Source organism: Haliotis rubra, unplaced genomic scaffold (assembly GCF_003918875.1).
Source record: "Haliotis rubra isolate DU_JTF1 unplaced genomic scaffold, ASM391887v1 Scf380, whole genome shotgun sequence".
NCBI lineage: Eukaryota > Metazoa > Mollusca > Gastropoda > Lepetellida > Haliotidae > Haliotis > Haliotis rubra.
In genome coordinates this window covers 1,030,548-1,051,789 of record NW_025767058.1, presented here as the reverse complement: position 1 = coordinate 1,051,789, position 21,242 = coordinate 1,030,548, and the positions used below count along the sequence as shown (strand labels likewise).

Sequence of the window (21,242 nt, the reverse complement as noted above, 5' to 3'; positions counted from 1 at the left end):
GGACCTGACGGAAGCCAGTGCGATCAACAGCATGATCATCGATCTGCGTTAATGGGGGAACCGATGCCATGTGTCCAACCAAGCCAGCTCAGCCTGACCACCCGATCCGGTTAGTGTACCTCTTGACAAGCATGGAGTTGACAAGACACATTCTAACCAACAGGTTTGGGGATTACGCTAATTTAACGATTGTTATGAAGTAGATGTACATAAAATTAAAAATATTAGCAACTTTCTTTCTTATCCTGTGTTAGGCCAGATATAGGCGAAACATTGTGTCGAAAGTCGCAGAGACAGTTGGTACGGTGGAATGAGTCCAGAATCAAGGTGGAGTGTGATATTATATTTTCCCCAATGTACTATTATTGAACTGCTCCCTGATCAGATATATATGGAATTCTAGAAGGATCGTTGTCGCGCGTTGTATGCTATTATTAACGTTTCCTTTGAATAATATTTTCTATTCGTCCAAAGGGCGACAGTACGACCAAATCGCGAAGTTTGGCTAATTTTGGCCTCTTTTAGCTTCCGTTTTTGAGGAGGGCGACAGCGCGACAGCGCGACAGTATCCCTATCTGGAGATATCTATCTACATTCTGGGAGCTCAGATGTACCAGCTAATGTTTACTCTAAAGTGAATAATAAATATTCTTCCTATGTGCCTTTTACACTTTTGCGTCTTCAATATTTCAGCCTCCAAAACAACTAGAGACAAACTGGCCCAACCTGTTTGTGGACACGAACTTCACCCAGCTCTGTGGTGGTGATGATAGCGATTTTACACATTTTTGCGTTAAAAGGACAATGCTATGTTAATTCTCAACGTGAAGCGTTTTACATATATATGCAACAACTGAAGAAAACAGGATCTTACTATGCCCCTGTGGCCTTTCAGTGTACAATACAGCTTAACACTTACTACGCGTAATACGCAAGTCATGCGTTAATCTGAAATGATTCTCGGGATTAATATCCGGACAAAGGGAGCTGGTTTGACGTTGAACATTGGCTAACATACATAGTAGCGTGTTATAGACCATAGATGGTACCGTCTAACATTGTAACTCTGTACGTCTACACCTCCGTTTGTTACAGACCATTGGTGGTACGTCTAACATTGCACTTCTATACGTATACAATTGCTTGTTATAGACCATTGGTGGACGTCTAACATTGTACTGGTATGTCAAATGCATACTTGTTATAGACCATTGGTAGTACGTCTAACGTTGTACTCTGTACATGTACACCTGCTTGTTATATACCATTGGTGGGTACGTCTAACGTTGTACTCTGCAATGTCAACACATGCTTGTTGTAGTCCATTGCTGGTATCATTTAACATTGTACTCTGTACGTCTACACATGCTTGCTATAGTCCATTGGTGGTACCTACCTCTGTGGAATTCCCAACACCTGTTTGTTGTGACTCTGGTACGTCAACACATGTACGTCTTACGTTGTAGACCATTGGTGGTACGTTCTAAAATTGTAATCTAAACATTGTTATGTACTTATTGTGGTACGTCTAACGTCAACACATGCTTGTTGTAGACCATTGGTGGTACGTCTAACATTGTACTCTGTACGTCAACACATGCTTGTCGTAGACCATTGTTATATACCATTGGTGGTACGTCTAACGTTGTACTCCATTGTACGTCTAACAACACATGCTGCTGTTGTATGACCATTGGTGGTATGTACGTCTACCACGTTGCTACTCTGCGGTATCGTCTCTAACATGCGTGTTACAGTCCATTGGTGGTACATCTAAAATGGTACTCTATACGCCAACACATGCCTGCTGTAGACATTGGTGGTACGTCTAACATTGTACTTCTGTACGTCCTACCATTGGTTGGTTATAGACCATTGGTGGTACGTCTAACGTTGTACTCTGTACCCTCAACACATGTTGCTGTAGACCATTGGTGGTACGTCTAACGTTGCTTGTACGTCTGCACAGCTTGTTACAGTCCATTGGTGGTACATCTAAAATGGCACCCCATATCTAAACATTGTACCTGCACTCTATACGCCAACACATGCTTGCTGTAGACCATTGGTGGTACGTCTAACATTGTACTCTGTACGTCAACACCTGCTTGGTATAGACAAATGGTGGTACGTTTAATATTGTACTATGTACGTCTGCACATGCTTGTTATAGGGTCACCATTAGTGTGTTTTACGATGCCGCGCTTATAGGTTGTATAATTTCCGAGAGATGAGGTTTTTCTAAACTGCACATCGATCAATTGTACAGATACAATGCAATGATAAAACGCAGTATTTATTCAGTTACCACAGTGACCGACCTATGGTGCTGTGACATCATCTAACTCCATGTACTGACCCACCATCTGTACTCGAATTTTACACCCATACAATGTACATGCACCGTATGTATTCACTACGTTTCAGGAAACATGAATGGACAGCCCACGGTACATGCGCAGCAAACCCTGGAAGCCACGAACAATGAGTTTCGGTACTTTCAAAAGGCTCTGAGTCTCAACAGTGTAACTGCATTTAATCCCCAAACGTGGGTTGTTTTGCATTAAACACTATTGCCTTGTCTCACGATACACTTACGTGTAAAATGTGACTTTGTAATCGCTTACTTTCACTACACCGACCTCTGGTATTGTGATGTGGTAGTCATATATTTGATCTTGGCGTCTGAAACCTGCTCACTAGGCATTTGCCAATAAGTATACGGTTGGCATATTTCCAACGATTAACTTTAACTCACTGACAACAGAAAATAAGAAATAATAGTGAAAAGAGTAAGTGGTTGAGTATGGTTTTACGCCGCTTTTAGCAATATTCCAGCAATATCACGGCGGGGACACCAGAAATGGGCTTCACACAACAGTAAAGGAAGTGACTAACGAGATGACTGATTGACTGGTATGTGTCCTCGTTTGAGCGTTTTACGAAAGGTTAAAGGTGCAATCCCCGGTCGGGTAGTTTCAGCCTTAGCCGATATTACCGGAAGGGGTGATGATGTTGTTTCTCAGCCTGGCGGTCGACAAAATGATGAAAACACACGAACTGATTGACTCTGTATACTGTGGGGTGTGTGCGTGCGTGCGTGTGTGTGTGCGTGCGTGCGTGTGCGTGCGTGCGTGCGTGCGTGTGACTTGGATATCGGATAATCAATGGTAAAGTGCGACATGGTATCTCAGTTAGTGCGTACAGGTTAAAGCACACAGATACCCAAAGCACACAGACACCCAAAGCACACAGACAGACAGACAAACAGACGCCTGTGTGGAATTCACACTTCACCTCATCTCACGCATGATATGTATTTTTACAGGGCGCTTGAGAAGGTTGGAATCACTCCATCATGCACAAGGGCATACTCCGTGAGTAAATTGTTTACAAAATAGCGATCTGCTTCTAAACGCATTCCCACTGAATCAAAGCAGGTTTTTAAGTCAATCTCGCAACTGTGGTCTGCCTGACATAGACATGCACGTGTACTAATATCGTCCCTGTGCTTCAGCATGAGCGGGTGGTTCATTATCGACCATGTGCTTTACCATGACCCTCACTCTCCGTTGGAAGTTACGCTTATTCAGATCAAAATATTGCATCGCAGATTAATGTTTCCGACGGCAGTGGTACATGTTTATAGAGTAGAATAACATAGTCATGATGTTCTTCATAGCTTGTTCTACTTTACAGGTCAATGCCATACAAAAGGCTCTCATGGAGTACTTCCGGTTGGACACTCCCTGAAGATAATATGTGCAAGGCAGAGACACGTAACTATGTTACTGAAGGAATTATCTGCCGAAACAGATTCCATTGATCGTAAAGTCGAAACTGAGACTATCGTCCGTCAGAGCACTGCACATAGATCTGATATAAACCACATAAAAATTAGGAAATATTTACAAACGGTGAGTGTGGTTTTACGCCTCTTTAGCAATGTCACGGCGAGGGACACCAGAAATGGGCTTCACATTGTACCCACCTGGAGTATCGAGACCCGGGTCTTCTGCGTTTAACCACAAGGCTACCCCACCACCACTATTTACAAGCAGTTATAATGAAGGTGTACTGTAGTATTCCAGCTTTATCCAGACAGAAGTAACCAGAGTAACTTCGCTTTGTTTTACAAGTTGTTCAATCGTAAAATTTGTACTTTTATGGGTGCACATTGTTTTGAGAGTGGGATAAGACCGGACATACGCTCCCTTTTGGCGAACACCCATGTGATCGACGATTGCCAGTGGTACATTCCTATAATCTGTCATCACCAAGGCCTTTCACGCCCAGTGAAATCTGTTTCGGCAGATAATCCAGACTCATTAATCTCTGTATGTATAATGACACTAGTTACCCTGTTAATGAGTGAGTTTAGTTTTATGCCACTTTTAGCGATATTCCAGCAATATAACGGCGGGGCATCACATATTGTACCCATGTTTGGACTGGTACACGTGTAACGAGTAAAGTGAATTTTACGCCGATTTTAGCAATATTCCAGCAATATCACGCCGGGGACACCTGAAATGGGCTTCACACATTGTTCCCATGTGGGGTTATCGAACCCGGGCCTTCGGCGTGACGAGCGAACGCTTTAACTGATAGGCCACCTTAGGTTATCCCTATACTGACTCTAAATGTAGAGTGTAAGACTAAATTGGGATAACGCCTTTTCCAATTTTGGATAACAATTTTATTTTCAAGCTGATTTTCTGTATGCCAAAACAAGAAAAATAGCATTTGCAAATGGTACACTCTTAGTCACAGACTTTCTACTATGTAGGTTATCATTCAAAATGAGTAAAATCTGCATCTTCGCTGATATAGTCGTATTTAGTATAAGGTCTTCTATATTTACAATAGGTATTCCAAACGTTATCGCGTTTCCAATGTATTTTCAAAATATATATCGTTATCTCTTGCAGGGTCGCACTATGTTGTTGGAGATTCACATGGCGTTGTCCAAAACGTTCAACGTGACAAGAATGCCTGACCATTCCACAAGCTGCTGCACGCCCGCCGACCAAATCTACATCTTCCCAATCAGCGACATGCATTGTTTTCAGTAGAGGCTGTTTGTTTCAAAATAACTGAAGTGAAAGCATTACGAGAATACACCACTATACACAATGTACGGAAAGAAAAACAATAAGGTTTAAACTATAGAAGAAATTAAACAATACAAGTAAGCATGTGTCGGAGTGTAGGTTCCATATGAACAGAACTGACGGTCGAAGCATGTGTCTACCGACGGCGTGGGGCGGACGGCACGTTGTTGCATTCAGGAAACGGAACCATATGGTGGAGGGAGTGTGACAGTTTGGGGTGACATTTGCGGGAACACCAAGACCGACCTCGTTATCATCAATGGCAACCTGCCAGCCCTGACAGACATGCTTTACATACACCTTCGTTAAGCAAATTAAATGTTCATATCTATTCGTGTTTGTGTTGTTGGGTAGTTGAAAAATACTTGCACGTGAGTTTTTATGCCGATTTTTGGGTAGAAAGTCAAACAGTCAAAGTGAAACAAATCAGGATGGGAGCACACATTGCCTACTGCCTACGTGCTGTAATCCTTTCACGAAACATTTATCAGTAAGTGAGTTTAGTTTTACGTCGCTCTCAGCTATATGGCGACAGTCTGTAAACTTATCGAGTCTGGACCAGATAACCCAGTGATCAACAGCATGAGCATCGATCTACGCAATTGGGAGCCGATGACATGTAATCAACCAAGTCAAGCGAGCCTGACCACCCGATCCGGTTAGTCGCCTCTTACGACAAGCATGGGTTAATGAAGATCAATTCTAACCCGGACCTTCACGGGTTCTCATTATAATTTTCATAATAATTCAAGGGAAATAACCCTTCCAGACCCAATGCCATTATAATAGAAGTTTGCTCGTGTACAATGCAGTGCTCTCGTGGTAACATTTAGCCGCCTTTGTATCTGTTGATGGTGGTTGCAAGGGTGGGGCAGGGTACGCTCACCTTTCTACGAACACCTGGTATCATCACTATTTGATTGTAATTCATGAGCACATTCTCATGATAAAGTCGTTGTTGGACAATTGTAGAAGAGATTTCGTATAGACGTGGAAACAGGTTTGTCGCTTGTAATTTCATGTAGCATTTGGTTCCCGTGACAGTATGTTCTGTTCAGTTAAAAATGTCAGTAACGTTTGTCTGACCTGTAAGTACTATATGTCAACATTAGTCTGTCTCACACTATTTTCCCTTCTGCCTAGTTTCCCTGCAATGCTAAATGAAGCAAGTCTAGATTTTCCCTGAATCCCCCAACTCACTGGGGCTCCTTTTCAATTTAAATGGGTTTAATTGTTATTATCAAAATTATATATATTCCGGGACTTATTATAAGCCTTAGTCACCATCTGGCCCAAATCTGTTCCTTGTTCTGTCAACGGCATAGCTGGGCCTGCACCCGTGTGTTTCATCAGAGGGGGGAAGCTGACATGTCCTTATGTAAAAAGTCTATGGTTTAAAGATGACCTGTTATTGATCATTCATAATAACACTTTAATTCTGATATGCCAGTATCGGGATACGTCATTCTACTGATGATCTGTTCGTAAAATAACGCACACATCTGTACCGACACAAGTTTATCAGTGCTCGTTCACGAGTTATAATGAAGATTTATAGAGAAAATTTTTGAGTTTGACAATAAAACTAGTTTCGCTCTGTGGATGTCAGTGTCATCCCATCTAACTGAAGGTTAAGCTAGTTTATGCCATATCATAGTTTCCCAGCATCGATCGTCATCAACATCTCAGAAAGCACTGACGAGGGAGGCGGCAACTTCACATGCCTGTCTATAATGACGAAATCTGTTTTTCAAGAGGTTTTGATTGGTACACGTGTAAAAGCAGTAAGACACAACATATTGTCCCACATGGTGCAGTATTCATTTTGTTTGACAACCATAGCCACATTTGTTGTTGTTGATATCAGTCATGATCTCTTCGTCAACATCTGTGACATCAGGGGCGGTGGGGTAGCCTAGTGGGTAAAGCGTTCGCTCGTCACGCCGAAGGCCGTGTTCGATTCCCAACATGGGTAAAATGTGTGAAGCCCATTTCGGTGTCCCCGCCGTGATATTGCTGGAATATTGCTAAAGCGGCGTAAATTCAAACTAACTCACTCACTCTGTGACATCAACATCTTCTTCCTAGGAACAACTGAACCAACACACCAAGAACAATCCATATGACAAGATTAAAAAAATATGAATCATCGTCAAGCTCTTTCTCCTTGATTATGCGTTATGGCTGTATCATTTGATTGGTGTTTACAGCCGCAGTCAGCAATATTCCAGCTATCACAGTGACCAACAGCATGAGTATCGATCTGCACAATTAGGGATACGATGAGATGTGTCAACCTAGTCTCGAGCCTGACCAACCGATCCGTTAGTCGCCTCTTACGACGCTGTATAAAGGTAGTCGACATAATAATCAATACACATTTCTCATAGCTGGGGGAGAACGTTTAATGCATCATGAGGGTTTAATGTAGTCATAAGATAATAAAGGTTCGATACAACCGGCAAATGGTCTGACGTCCGGCGACTAACGGGATCATGTGGTCGGGCTCGTTGACTTGGTTGACACATGTCATCGGTTCCCAATTGAGCAGATCGATGCTCATGCTGTTGATCAGTGGATTGTCTGGTACAGACTCGATTATTTACAGAACACTGCCATATAGCTGGAATATTGCTGAGTGTGGCGTAAACCTAAACTCACTCACTCACTTTGTAAGCAAAACAAACGATCTTTTTCATTAATGGATAATACTTAAATACTTAATACTTAAAATACTCAGAACCCCATTGCACAAATTCACAATGCAATGTTATTGCTAAGACACTTAAAAGTCCATTCTGTAGTATGGTAGTGACCATCGCCTTACTGTCACGGTCACTTGTGGAGCGGAGACCAGCTATATACTGAATGTATGGTAAGAGATGGTTAATCAGTGTTTCTTTGTATATGTTGCCTCACCGGCACCGTTGTGAGCAGGCTGTGGGATAGCCTAGTGGTTAAAGCGTTCGCCCGTCACACTGAAGACCAGGGTTTGACTCCCCCCTTGAGGAACCCATTTGCTGTGTCCCCAGCCGTGATATTACTGGAAAGTGGATAAAGGCGGCGTAATGCCCCTATTTCACACAGACCACGAATCCCAGGAATCGTCACGAATTGATAAATTTGAGGATTCGAGCGGATATAAAGAATTGTGCAAATTTTCTGGTTCAATTCGATTCAGTTACGATACAGGTACGATGCAGGTACGAATATTCGTGGGATTTGGCTGGAATCGCACGAATATTGTCAAGAATTCACTACGATTTAAAGGAATCTATTACGAATACTTCCCGAAGGTTAGGAATCAGTTATGAATCAGTTAAGAATATACCGAATGCACGTATGAATCAGGTACGAAAAAATGAATTCGTGACTATTTTAGACAATTCGTGGGAGATGAACTGGAGTATTAACACCAGCTGCTGATTGCTAGAAGAAGACTGCGTCGAAGGAGGAGGAGAAGAGCACCCAGGTGGTGGGATAGACCGTTGCCGACACCAGGTAGAAAACAAGAATATGGTCGCTTTAACAGACTGATGCAGGAGATGAGGATGGAAGATGAGAATGCCACCCCACATGTTTGATGAGCTACTGAACAGGATTAGCCCTGTCATCAAGAGGAGGGACACCCACATGAGACCAGCCCTTGATGCCGGAATGAAACTAGCCATGACCCTCAGACACCTGGCTACAGGAGACTGGTATCACACAGTGGTATGGACTGTGCAGGCCATCATACAAGAGCTGAAGGATGACCTCATGCCACTACTAATGACCCAGGAGGACTGGAAGGCCATTGCCGAGAAGTCCCAGTTCCTCATGTCCCGGGGGACTTGGATGGCAAGCACATAGCCATCAGGAAACCACACAACTCAGGCAGTGTGTTCTTCAGCTACAAAGGCTTCTTCTCCGTGGTGCTGTTGGCCCTGCTGGATGCGGACTATAAGTTTATCTGGATAGACACTGGTGAAGGTGAGAAGGTTACCAATCCGACGCACAGTTGTTTGATGCTTCAGAACTGAAAGAGTGCAATGATGTCAACACCATAAACTTCCCTGACAGCGATCTCCTACCCATTGATGACAGAGACACACCCTACAACATCCTTGGGGATGATGCTTTTCCACTGAGGACTTTCCTCATGTAACCATATAGCAGGAGGGGCCTTGACAACAGATTATCCAGGGGCAGACGTGTGGTGGAGAATGGTTTCGGAATTCTGGCCAACAGATTTAGATGCTTCCTGGGCACCCTGGAACAAGGACCTGATGTGGTGCGGTTACTGGTGGAGACAGGAGTCAAACTCCACAACTTATTGAGGATCAGGTTCCCTGTCATTAGAAATGCAGATGTGGACCGGGAGGATGAGGACCACAACAACATCCCTGGTGCCAGGAGGTCAAGATAGACTAGCAGGAGTGAATGTTAACTGATGATAACTGTTGATATTTCATGTTAAAATGTTTTACTATTTGTGTTCATAGTGTTTATTAATGTTCGTTAGCGCTGATAAAATGTTCCGTTTATTAAAACAAGAAGCCCAAGAGGGCTTGTACCGCTTTACTGACTCCTGGCACAACAACTCCCTAGAACACTATGGTAAAATTTCTGCTTTCTGCCATGAATGTATTTTTTTCAATCTTCACATTGCCCAAATCCATTTCTCAAAATTTCTGTTCGGACCGAGCAGTGGTAAAGGAATCGCAAACAAAAAACAAAGTTTGGACTTTTTTTATATCTTTTTTCAAGTTTTATTGGTATTATATAAAACTGAAAGACAGAAATACTTATCTAAGTATATTCTTGCTGATTATGGATACGTGGCACAATCGTCAGCAGCTAATGATCTGAAGTCAATGTTAAACTCCTTATATACCCAATTTGTCGGCATTCGTAGCTGATTTTCTTACTAGTTCTTACTTGCTTCGTACCTGCTTCGGCGTGTACTTGAGGGATTCGTGACAGATTCGTTGCCGATTCACGGTCAGGCCACGAATTGAGTAATCTGCGAATGAGTTAAAAATACCTACGATTCGATTACGATTAGTTTACGATGAATAAGAATGCACTACGAATTTGTTACGAATGAACTACGACTATTTTAAATCGGGAGTTCGTAGCCAAAATTTTGAACAGTTCAAAACTCTTGACACGAATTCCCGATTGCTCAAGAAATGCAAGAACTGACTACGACTATATTACGAATTATTTAAGAACTTCACGAAATGATTACTATTCAACTACGAATCTTCAAATGTGTCAATTCGTGGCGATTTGTGGGATTCGTGGTCTGTGTGGAATAGGGGCATTGAAAGAGAGCATTGATGACAACACCATAAACTTCCCTGACAGCGATCTCCTACCCATTGATGACAGAGACACACCCTACAACATCCTTGGGGATGATGCTTTTCCACTGAGGACTTTCCTCATGTAACCATATAGCAGGAGGGGCCTTGACAACAGATTATCCAGGGGCAGACGTGTGGTGAAGAATGGTTTCGGAATTCTGGCCAACAGATTTAGATGCTTCCTGGGCACCCTGGAACAAGGACCTGATGTGGTGCGGTTACTGGTGGAGACAGGAGTCAAACTCCACAACTTATTGAGGATCAGGTTCCCTGTCATTAGAAATGCAGATGTGGACCGGGAGGATGAAGACCACAACAGCATCCCTGGTGCCAGGAGGGCAAGATAGACTAGCAGGAGTGAATGTTAACTGAATGATAACTGTTGATATTTCATGTTAAAATGTTTTACTATTTGTGTTCATAGTGTTTATTAATGTTTGTTAGCGCTAATAAAATGTTCCGTTTATTACATCAAGAAGCCCAAGAGGGCTTGTACCGCTTTACTGACTCCCGGCACAACAGCTCCCTGGAACACTATGGCAGAATTTCTGCTTTCTGCCATGAATGTATTTTTTTCAATCTTCACATTGCCCCAATCCATTTCTCAAAATTTCTGTTTGGACCGAGCAGTGGTAAAGGAAACGCAAACAAAAAACAAAGCTTGGACTTTTTTATATCTTTTTTCAAGGTTTATTGGTATTATATAAAACTGAAAGACAGAAATACTTATCTAAGTATATTCTTGCTGATTAAGGATACGTTGAAGAATCGTCAGCAGCTAATGACCTGAAGTCAATGTTAAACTCCTTATATACCCAATTTGTCGGCATTCGTAGCTGATTTTCTTACTAGTTCTTACTTGCTTAGCACCTGCTTCGGCGTGTACTTGAGGGATTCGTGACAGATTCGTAGCCGATTCATTGTCAGGCCACGAATTGAGTAATCTGCGAATGAGTTAAAAATACCTACGATTTAATTACGATTCGTTTACGATGAATAAGAATGCACTACGAATTTGTTACGAATGAACTACGATTATTTTAGATCGGGAGTTCGTAGCCAAAATTTTGAACAGTTCAAAACTCTTGACACGAATTCCCGATTGCTCAAGAAATGCAAGAACTGACTACGACTATATTACGAATTATTTAAGAACTTCACGAAATGATTACTATTCAACTACGAATCTTCAAATGTGTCAATTCGTGGCGATTTGTGGGATTCGTGGTCTGTGTGGAATAGGAGCATAAAGCAACATCCACCAGTATATGTTTCATTTAGGTGTGAAAATAAAAACAAAAACCCCACAAAAAAAACCCACACGACTGAAGAGCTTATATTACGTATTCAGTAAAGAAGTACGCGATCGTATCCGGTCAGTTGCACATAAATATCAAAGCAGGACACACATCGGTTACAGATATATCTTACTCAGAATTGCTGCCGAGCAAACAGTTATTGTTGACAGATATCGTAAGGAAAATGATTATTTCCGAAGAGGAAGTTTAGAAGAGGAAATTGAGACTACAAATGATCAAATATCAATCTGAGTTGTGATAGGCACTTCACCTGACTTCACCTGACAGTTGCAAGTCTGGACCTCACTGGACCTCACTGGACCACAGACCTGTCAAGCAGCAAGGTAGGACTGGGTGAAAGAAGAACTGGGTAACATTAGGCTCGTCCCGTGGTATGGGAACTCCTGTGGTATTCGTTGACATCTTAAATCTTTGTATCCATAATTTTGAAAGGATTGGATTGAAATCTTGACTGGTGACACGGGTGTATGGACAAGTAAAAATGTCCGCCCTATTTGTCGAAATACTGGAACGAAGCGATTTCCTTTTCCATTGACGTGACGTCAAAGACCTGGGTTCGATTCCCCACATGGGTACAATGTGTGAAGCCCATTTCTGGTGTCCCCGCCATGATATTGCTGGCATGTTGCTAAAAGCGGCGTAAAACCATACTCACTCACTATTAGGGTTGGGCATTGCCAAAATTTTCGTATTGCGATATATTGCGATATGTGTTGGCGTATTGCAATATGTATTGCAATATACATTGTATTGTGAAAGTGTAACATATGGGTTAAGGTAATGAAATTACTGTTTCCTTTCTCTGAAACGATGACACTGGCCACTGTCAGGACTCAGATGTGATTGTACAAGAGATCAATTGAAAATATTTCCAAATTGAAGACTTCGCTCTAAAAAGCGTCAGTCACTCTGCAGCGGCATCCGCCATTTTGGTTTGTTTATCCTTACAACGATGCCGGCACGAATCTACTCTTTTATTTAAATGGTTTAAAAGTCACGCAAATGCAATTATATGACCAATAAACATTCTAAAAACTATTAATGTATAATAATGTCAAGGAAATATAAATGGTATTAGTAGTTTTGACTACATGACGAAAATTACCGATCGTAACGGGAGAACCGGTTCGCGAAAAGTGTACCGCAATATATCGTATTGTGATGTTCGAATTGCAATATACCGTTTAACCGGTATTATCGCCCACCCCTACTCACTATACGTGTGCAATGTGCACCCTGTTAAAGGGTTTGCCGATCGTGTTTTGTAACCTTTCTCATTTAACAGATATGGCTGAAATTTATAATGTTCCTCGGAATACTTTTCCCAGTATATATTTTTTGATGTTCGCTCCAATTTTGGCCATCAGCCGCTGAAGATCACGTCAGCCTTCTAAGATTGGTTGAAAACTACCGCCATATAGTTCGCTCATTATTTCAGATAGGAATAACCCAATGTTATTCTGGGATAGTATTGATCTCGTCGACCTGCTACTGGTCGTAAGAAAAGATGGTATGGTTCGGGTGGTGAGGTCGGGCGGTTAGTTTGGGTTATAGCGCGTCACTCGGGAAGATCTTCAGCAAACCATGCTTGTCGTAAAAGGCGACTAACGGGATCGGGTGGTCAGGCTCGATGACTTGGTTGACACATGTCGTCCTATCCCAGTTGTGTAGATCGATGTTCATGTTGCTGATCACTGGATTGTCTGGTCCAGGTTGGATTAATTACAGACCGCCACCATATAGCTGGAATATTGCTGAGTGCGGCATTAAACAACAATCAATCTATCATAACAGCGTGTCACCGTACACCGACGGCGTGGATCGTTGCTCATCATATCCATCACTAGATTTGTACAAGATTACACTACAATCCGTCGTCAGTTCAATACATTTGACCAGTTGTTTGAAGCAGAGGAATATTAATAGTAATTCGTATATAGTTCACCATTGACCATATCCCTGCAATATCACTCGGAACTCATACCCAATGAACCAGTGTCAACTAGCATATTCTGCAAGTTCTCAGTACTAAGAGATCTAATGTGTGTGTGGGGTGTGTGGGTGTGGGTGTGGGTGTGTGTGTGGGTGTGGGGGAGGGGGCTTCTTTTAGGCACGTGTGTTTATCGTTTAACCAATCTGTGCTGTATTATACATGTTGGTATGCTTCTGTTGTTCATTTACATAGTATGTATGTCAGTCTCGTTCCTGTGCTTTATTTTGAGGTGCTTGTTTATCTGCCGTCTGGGATTTATTGGTTATGCATTTTTATCAATCCTGTCCCTGTTATTCATTAGGACATGGCACCCGTGAAGAGCTGGGTTAGAACTGGTCTTCAGTAACCCCTGCCTGTCATAAAAGGCGATTAACGGGATCGGGTGGTCTTGGTTGACACATGTCATCATACCCATATTGCGTTGATCGCTGCTCATGCTGTTATCACTGGATTATCTGGCCCAGACTCCATTATTTGCAGACCGCTGCCATATAGCTGTGCAACCAACCAACCAACCAACCAACCTCTATTTCGTAATGATTGTAGCCTCAGGGGCTCTGTGTTTAAACAGCCTTTTTTCCCGAAATCAGTATTATTTGTTGAAGTTCAAACTGCATGTAGATCTTTCTGTAACTCAAACACTATTCCAAGTAGCGTTAAAACAAATTCACTCACCCACTGCCATTACCTCTGTATTGGGCTGTAGTGAGTACTTTATCTGTAAACCTATGTTAAAAGCTTCAGTAATATGTCGTTAGTCGATAATTATTGTGTCAAGGAAAACGCCGAACAAATATCTTGAATTTATTGAAATTTATTTTTATCAAATGCAAATACGGAAAATGTCCCATGATATATTGATTTAATCAATCCTATCTACAATGTTACACTTATAAATCAGCACGTGTTTACACACATCGTGTCCAGTCACCTGATAAGGAAGAAAACTTGCTCAACAGCCGATAATCATTTAAAAGTGAGAGGTAGGAGAGTTAGGGTCTGTGGGGTAGCCTAATGGTTAAAGCGTCCGCTCGTCATGCCGAAGTACCTGGGTTCGATTCCCCAACCTGGGTACAATGAGTGAAACCCATTTCTGGTGTGCCCCGCCGTGATATTGCTGGAATATTGTTTAAAGCCTAAAATTATTATATGGGTATTTATATAGCGCTATAGTCCATCCCACGTGCATGCTCAAAGCGCTTCCTTGTTTGTCCCTCGATCATTGGATGTCAATCTCAGCGGCACGTCATATTATCAATCTCAACTCCCTGAGGAGTGCCACTAGGCGCACAGAGTTAATTTGGGCAAGATTACAGAATACCGGATACCTATCCGCCATTTTTATTTTGATTGCGCATTTATTTTTGCGCACTTCCATTTTGTTTCCTTAGCAACGGCACGCGATGAATGAAGGCTGTGTTGAAGCAGCGTTCAATATTAAATATTAAATATTAAACAATATTAAAGCTAAAAAAAGGTAAGGTAAAGGGGGTACCCCCCTTTATTTAAAGCCTTACCTACCTTACCTTACCAATCAAAAATCACTTACCATCAGAGTGTTCCCACACTGTAGAGTTCCTTTTCCCAGCATGCATTTGAATAAAATTTCAACGCACGATTACTTTTTACTCTGTTTACGTCAGTGAACGTTGTTAAAATCCCCAGTTTAGGTTTCCTAAACCGGATGTAAGGTGAGGAATTCGATTTTAACCTTATTTTTTACCTTAAATTCGTATTTTTATTGGATCGCTCGCAGGCTCGCGCTCTCTGTTTCTTCTATATATAGGAGCCTCACGCGCACAATAGAATGTATATAATTAGGTATCCGGTATTCTGTAAGTGTACCTTAATTTGACTTTCCCATCCTTAAAACCATACTCACTCACTCACTTTGGGAGTCAACGCGTTACCTACAGGACTACCCCAGGTTGAAATGAAGGCGAAAGTGCCCGAGTACATTGTATATCGGAATACATTCCCGACACGGATATTCAAACAACATCCAGTCTACCCTTGTATACACAAAACATTGTTATCGTTGAGTAGTTTTCATATGACATAATGCTATATGATTAATGTTATATATCGAACTTTCATTTTCAGTTGAGAGCTCCATCGCCAAACGCTGAATGAAATGGCGGCTCGGGGAATCGGCATCGTTCTGTTCCTCTCCTTGATGAATACGTGAGTGTTTCTGTTTTTCTAAAAATAATCATCTTAAAAAATAATAGTTTCACACATGGGTGTAGAATAAGTGAGTGAAAGAGGTTTATGAAGCCGCTTTGAACAGTTTTCTAGTTTCATCGTGGATTAGTGTTGAAGGAAAGAGCCTCAATATCTTAGACGTTCATCACTTGGACATGCAATGATACTGGTAAACCTGGGAACATATTTGGAGGGAACCGGGATTAGAACCCACCATCACAAGGTCCTATCGTATCCAAGGGACGCTACTCTACACAGCGAAAGGCTTTGCCTTAGATAAATGCCCCCTACCCCTCACATTCCCGATCTGATATATATATCCTTGGTCGAGGTTACATTCGGGGCCTCGGAGTTTTTAATGAGTTTCCATTTCCATCTTGGACACATCAGTGACCAAAGTGATGTTTGACACATTTTCCTGCTTCGATTTGTACGATATGCTTCCTTGCTTTATGAGATTAAAATTTGACTTGTTTCATAAGGCCACGGAATGAATAATCGAGATATGTTATAATTAAGTCACAACGTACATGCCTATATACCATTACTACCAGGGTGTCTGTATACAACGTACATGCTCACATATCATTACTACCAGGGTGTCTGTATACAACGTTCATGCATCACATACCATTACTACCAGGGTATCTGTATACAACGTACATGCTCACATATCATTACTACCAGGGTGTCTGTATACAACGTTCATGCATCACATACCATTACTACCAGGGTATCTGTATTCAACCTACATGCCTACATATCATAAGGAATAGGATGCCTGTATACAACGTACATGCTCACATATCATTACCACCAGGGTGTCTGTATACAACGTTCATGCTTACATATCATCACCACCAGGGTGTCTGTATACAACGTACATGCTTACATATCATCACCACCAGGGTGTCTGTATACAACGTACATGCTTACATATCATCACTACCAGGGTGTCTGTATACAGCGTTCATGCATCACATATCATCACTACCAGGGTGTCTGTATACAACGTTCATGCTTACACATTATTACTACCAGTCTGTCTGTATACAACGTAATTCCTACATATCATTACTTGACCACACGGGTATCTGTATACAATGTACATGCTTACATATCTTTACTTCCAGGGTATCTGTATACAACGTACATCCTTACATACCATTACTACCAGGGTATCTGTATTCAACCTACATGCCAACATATCATTACTACCAGGGTATCTGTATACAACGCACATGCCTGCATATCATTAGTACCAGGGTAACTGTATACAACATACACGCCTACATACCATTACCACCATGGTATCTGTATACAACGTACATGCCTACATACCATCACTACCATGGTATCTGTATACAACATACATGCTTTATCATTACTACCAGGGTATGTGTATACAACGTAAAAGCTTTATCATTACTACTAGGGAATGTGTATACAACGTACACGCTTTATCATTACTACCAGGGTATGTGTATACAACGTACACGCATTATCATTACTACCAGGGCATGTGTATACAACGTACACCCTTTATCATTACTACCAGAGTATGTGTATACAACGTACACGCTTTATCATTACTACCAGGGTGAGTGTATACAACGCACATGCTCATATATCATTGCTGATAGGGTGTCTGTATACAACGTACATGCTTACATATTATTACTACCAGGGTGTCTGTATACAAGGTACGTGCTTTATCATTACTACCAGGGTATCTGTATACAACGTAAACGCTTTATCATTACTACCAGGTTATGTGTATACAACGCACATGCTTTATCATCACTACCGGGTATCTGTATTCAACCTACATGCCTACACACCATTACTACCGGGTATCTGTATACAACGTAAACGCTTTATCATTACTACCTGTTTATGTGTATACAAGGTAAACGCTTTATCATTACTACCTGTTCATGTGTATACAACGTACACGCTTTATCATTACTACCAGGGTATGTGTATACAACGTACACGGTTTATCATGACTACCAGGGTATCTGTATACAACGTACATGCTTATATATCATTACTGATAAGGTATCTGTATACAACGTACATGCTTACATGCCATTGCTACCAGGGTATCTGTATACAACGCACATGCTTATATATCATTACTACCAGGGTATGTGTATACAACGTACACGCTTTATCATTACTACCAGGGTATGTGTATACAACGTACACGCATTATCATTACTGCCAGGGCATGTGTATACAACGAACACCCTTTATCATTACTACCAGAGTATGTGTATACAACGCACATGTTCATATATCATTGTATACAGATACCCGGTAGTAATGGTGTGTATGCATGTAGATTGAATACAGATACCCGGCAGTGATGATAAAGCATGTGCGTTGAATACACATACCCAGCGTATGTGTATACAACGTAAACGCTTTATCATTACTACCAGGGTATGTGTATACAACGTAAACGCTTTATCATTACTACCAGGTTATGTGTATACAACGCACATGCGTTATCATCACTACCGGGTATCTGTATTCAACCTACATGCCTATACACCATTACTACCGGGTATCTGTATACAACGTAAACGCTTTATCATTACTACCTGTTTATGTGTATACAACGTACACGCTTTATCATTACTACCAGGTATCTGTATACAACGTACACGCTTTATCATTACTACCAGGGTATCTGTATACAACGTACACGCTTTATCATTACTACCAGTGTATATGTATACAACGTACACGCTTTAACAGTACTACCAGGGTATGTGTATACAACGCACATGCATATATATCATTGCTGATATGGTATCTGTATACAACGTACATGCTTACATATTATTAGTACCAGGGTGTCTGTATACAAGGTACGTGCTTTATCATTACTACCAGGGTATGTGTATACAACGTACACGCTTTATCATTACTACCAGGGTATGTGTATTCAACGCACATGCTTTATCATCACTGCCGGGTATCTGAATTCAATCTACATGCCTACACACCATTACTACCGGGTATCTGTATACAACGTACATGCCTACATACCATTACTACCGGGTATCTGTATGCAACGTACACGGTTTATCATTACTACCAGGGTATGTGTATACAACGCACATGCTTATATATCATTACTGATAAGGTATCTGTATACAACGTACATGCTTACATGCCATTACTACCAGGGTATCTGTATACAACGCACATGCTTATATATCATTTCTGCCAGGGTATCTGTATACAACGTACATGCTTACATATCATTACTGCCAGGGTATCTGTATACAACGCACATGTTTATATGTGATTACTGATAAGGTATCTGTATACAACGTACATGCTTACATATCATTACTAATAGGGTATATGCATACAACCAGATGCTTACATATCATTACTAATAGGGCATATGCATATAACGCACATGCTTACATATCATTACCAATAGGGTATATGCATACAACGCACATGCTTACATATCATTACTAAAAGGGTATATGCATACAATTCACATGCTTACATATCATTACTTGACCACAAGGGTGTCTGTATACAACGCACATGCTTACATATCAGTACTTGAATACAGTGTGTATACACTACTTATACACACGATTACATACTATTACAGAGCCATCTGTGTCGATGAGAAGAGGACGAGCTTCATCTTTGCACAACAATGGCCTCCGAGTGTATGTCATACCTTATCCCCTGAGGTACGTTTCGTGTAATTATTTGACATTAACATTAAGTTCCGAGTGTGTGGAGTTTTTAGAGGAAGAGCCCATTTTTATGTTTGACACGACTTCGTGGTGGACTCACAAGTGTTTGTAATCTTGGTCGACTCACACATATTTGTCAGTCACGGTATTCTCTGTAAGTAGGAATGTCGTCAGTTTCAGTTTCAAAGGATCATACCTTTCTCATACACATGTATTAGACAGATGTTTCTATGGTACGTCCTGCACAAGCTAAGGGCCTTGCCTAACCTCAGTGATCAGTTAGTCGTTAGTTGGGGCAGCCTAGTGCTTAAAGTGTCGCTCTTTACGTCGAACACCCGGATTCGATTCGCCACATAGGTAGAATATGTGAAGCCCATTTCTGGCGTCCCCCGCCGTGATGTTGCGGGAATATTGCTGAAAGCGGCGTAAAACTAAACTTACTAATTACAAGCAGCTGAATCTCTGTACTTGTACATAGCAGCCGTAATTCAGAATACAAATAGTTGTTTGTAATTTCAACATTCGATAAGAATTCGATATCGTGTCCCTGAAGTTTCTGATTGTCTGGCTTGTTCACACGCCTCCGTAGCTGTGTAAAGTCAGTCAGCAAACATATACTTTTGTGTGCATAATTTGTAAATGACGACCGCTGCCAGAAGGTTAGAATATGCCTACCCGTTTTGCCAACATCTGGCGTCACTACAGATTTTCAGTGATCCGTCTTTACTGAACCAAAAAACGTAGGGATGGTGAATATTATAGGATATTGCATAGTTTGGTGCATCTGACCTATCCCAGGTATAAATTGTATATTCAAGAAAGATATTTTCAGTGTGATTGCATCCCCCCAGCAAGTGAAAACCTGGACTGTTCACGGTCTGTGGTAAGTCCTTAAACCTCTTCCCTTCTTCCGAAGAATGTCACATAACTAATATTTATTGATGATTCGAAGATAAATGTTTATAATATATAATAAAATGGAAGGTAGAATGCATACCAATATAATGTTGTGAAATCAATATAGTGATCGAGTGAGTTACTGAAGGTTCATTCTAACCCGGGCCTTCACGGGTCGAAACCAACATAGTGGCAATAGGATATCACACCATAATATCACGACAGATGACATGACATGCAGTGAGATAAGTCCATTTCTGGTGTTTATGGAAGGGATAGTCGATAAAAGGCTTGTAAAACCTCACTTACATTATGAATTGATAATACATAAAGGGATAAATATCGAATTCGTGTCTTTGAATAAGGCGGTTTACAATATAATAATATACCCCGTGAAGATCCGGGTTAGAATTGGTCTTCAGAACCCATGCTTGTCGTAAAAAGACGACTAACGGGATCGGTTGGTCGAGCTCACTGACTTGGTTGACACATGTCATCGTATCCCAATTGCGTAGATCGATGCTCATGATGTTGATCACTAGATTGTCCGGTTCGGACTCGATAATCTACAGACTGGCGCCATTACTCAGCACAGCGTTAAACAACAAACAAACGTACAAACAATA

The 21,242-nt window shown here is 41.3% G+C and overlaps 1 protein-coding gene and 1 long non-coding RNA gene across 2 annotated transcripts in view; both read left to right on the top strand.

Annotated features, from left to right (window-relative positions):
• The first annotated feature begins 2,463 nt into the window (after positions 1–2,463).
• Positions 2,464–5,445, top strand: LOC124286357. Its single transcript, XR_006901017.1, has 4 exons — positions 2,464–2,548; positions 3,329–3,377; positions 3,700–3,779; positions 4,932–5,445. It is a non-coding gene; the product is annotated as an uncharacterized LOC124286357 (long non-coding RNA).
• Positions 5,446–15,898: 10,453 nt separating this feature from the next.
• LOC124286356 (ribonuclease Oy-like) overlaps positions 15,899–21,242 on the top strand; it is a 29,749-nt gene continuing 24,405 nt past the window's right edge. The window contains exons 1-3 of the mRNA XM_046722723.1: positions 15,899–15,961; positions 19,629–19,713; positions 20,552–20,602. Coding sequence (XP_046578679.1) covers positions 19,643–19,713; positions 20,552–20,602 — 122 coding nt within the window. The 5' untranslated portion in view covers positions 15,899–15,961; positions 19,629–19,642. The remainder of the gene's footprint in view (positions 15,962–19,628; positions 19,714–20,551; positions 20,603–21,242) is intronic.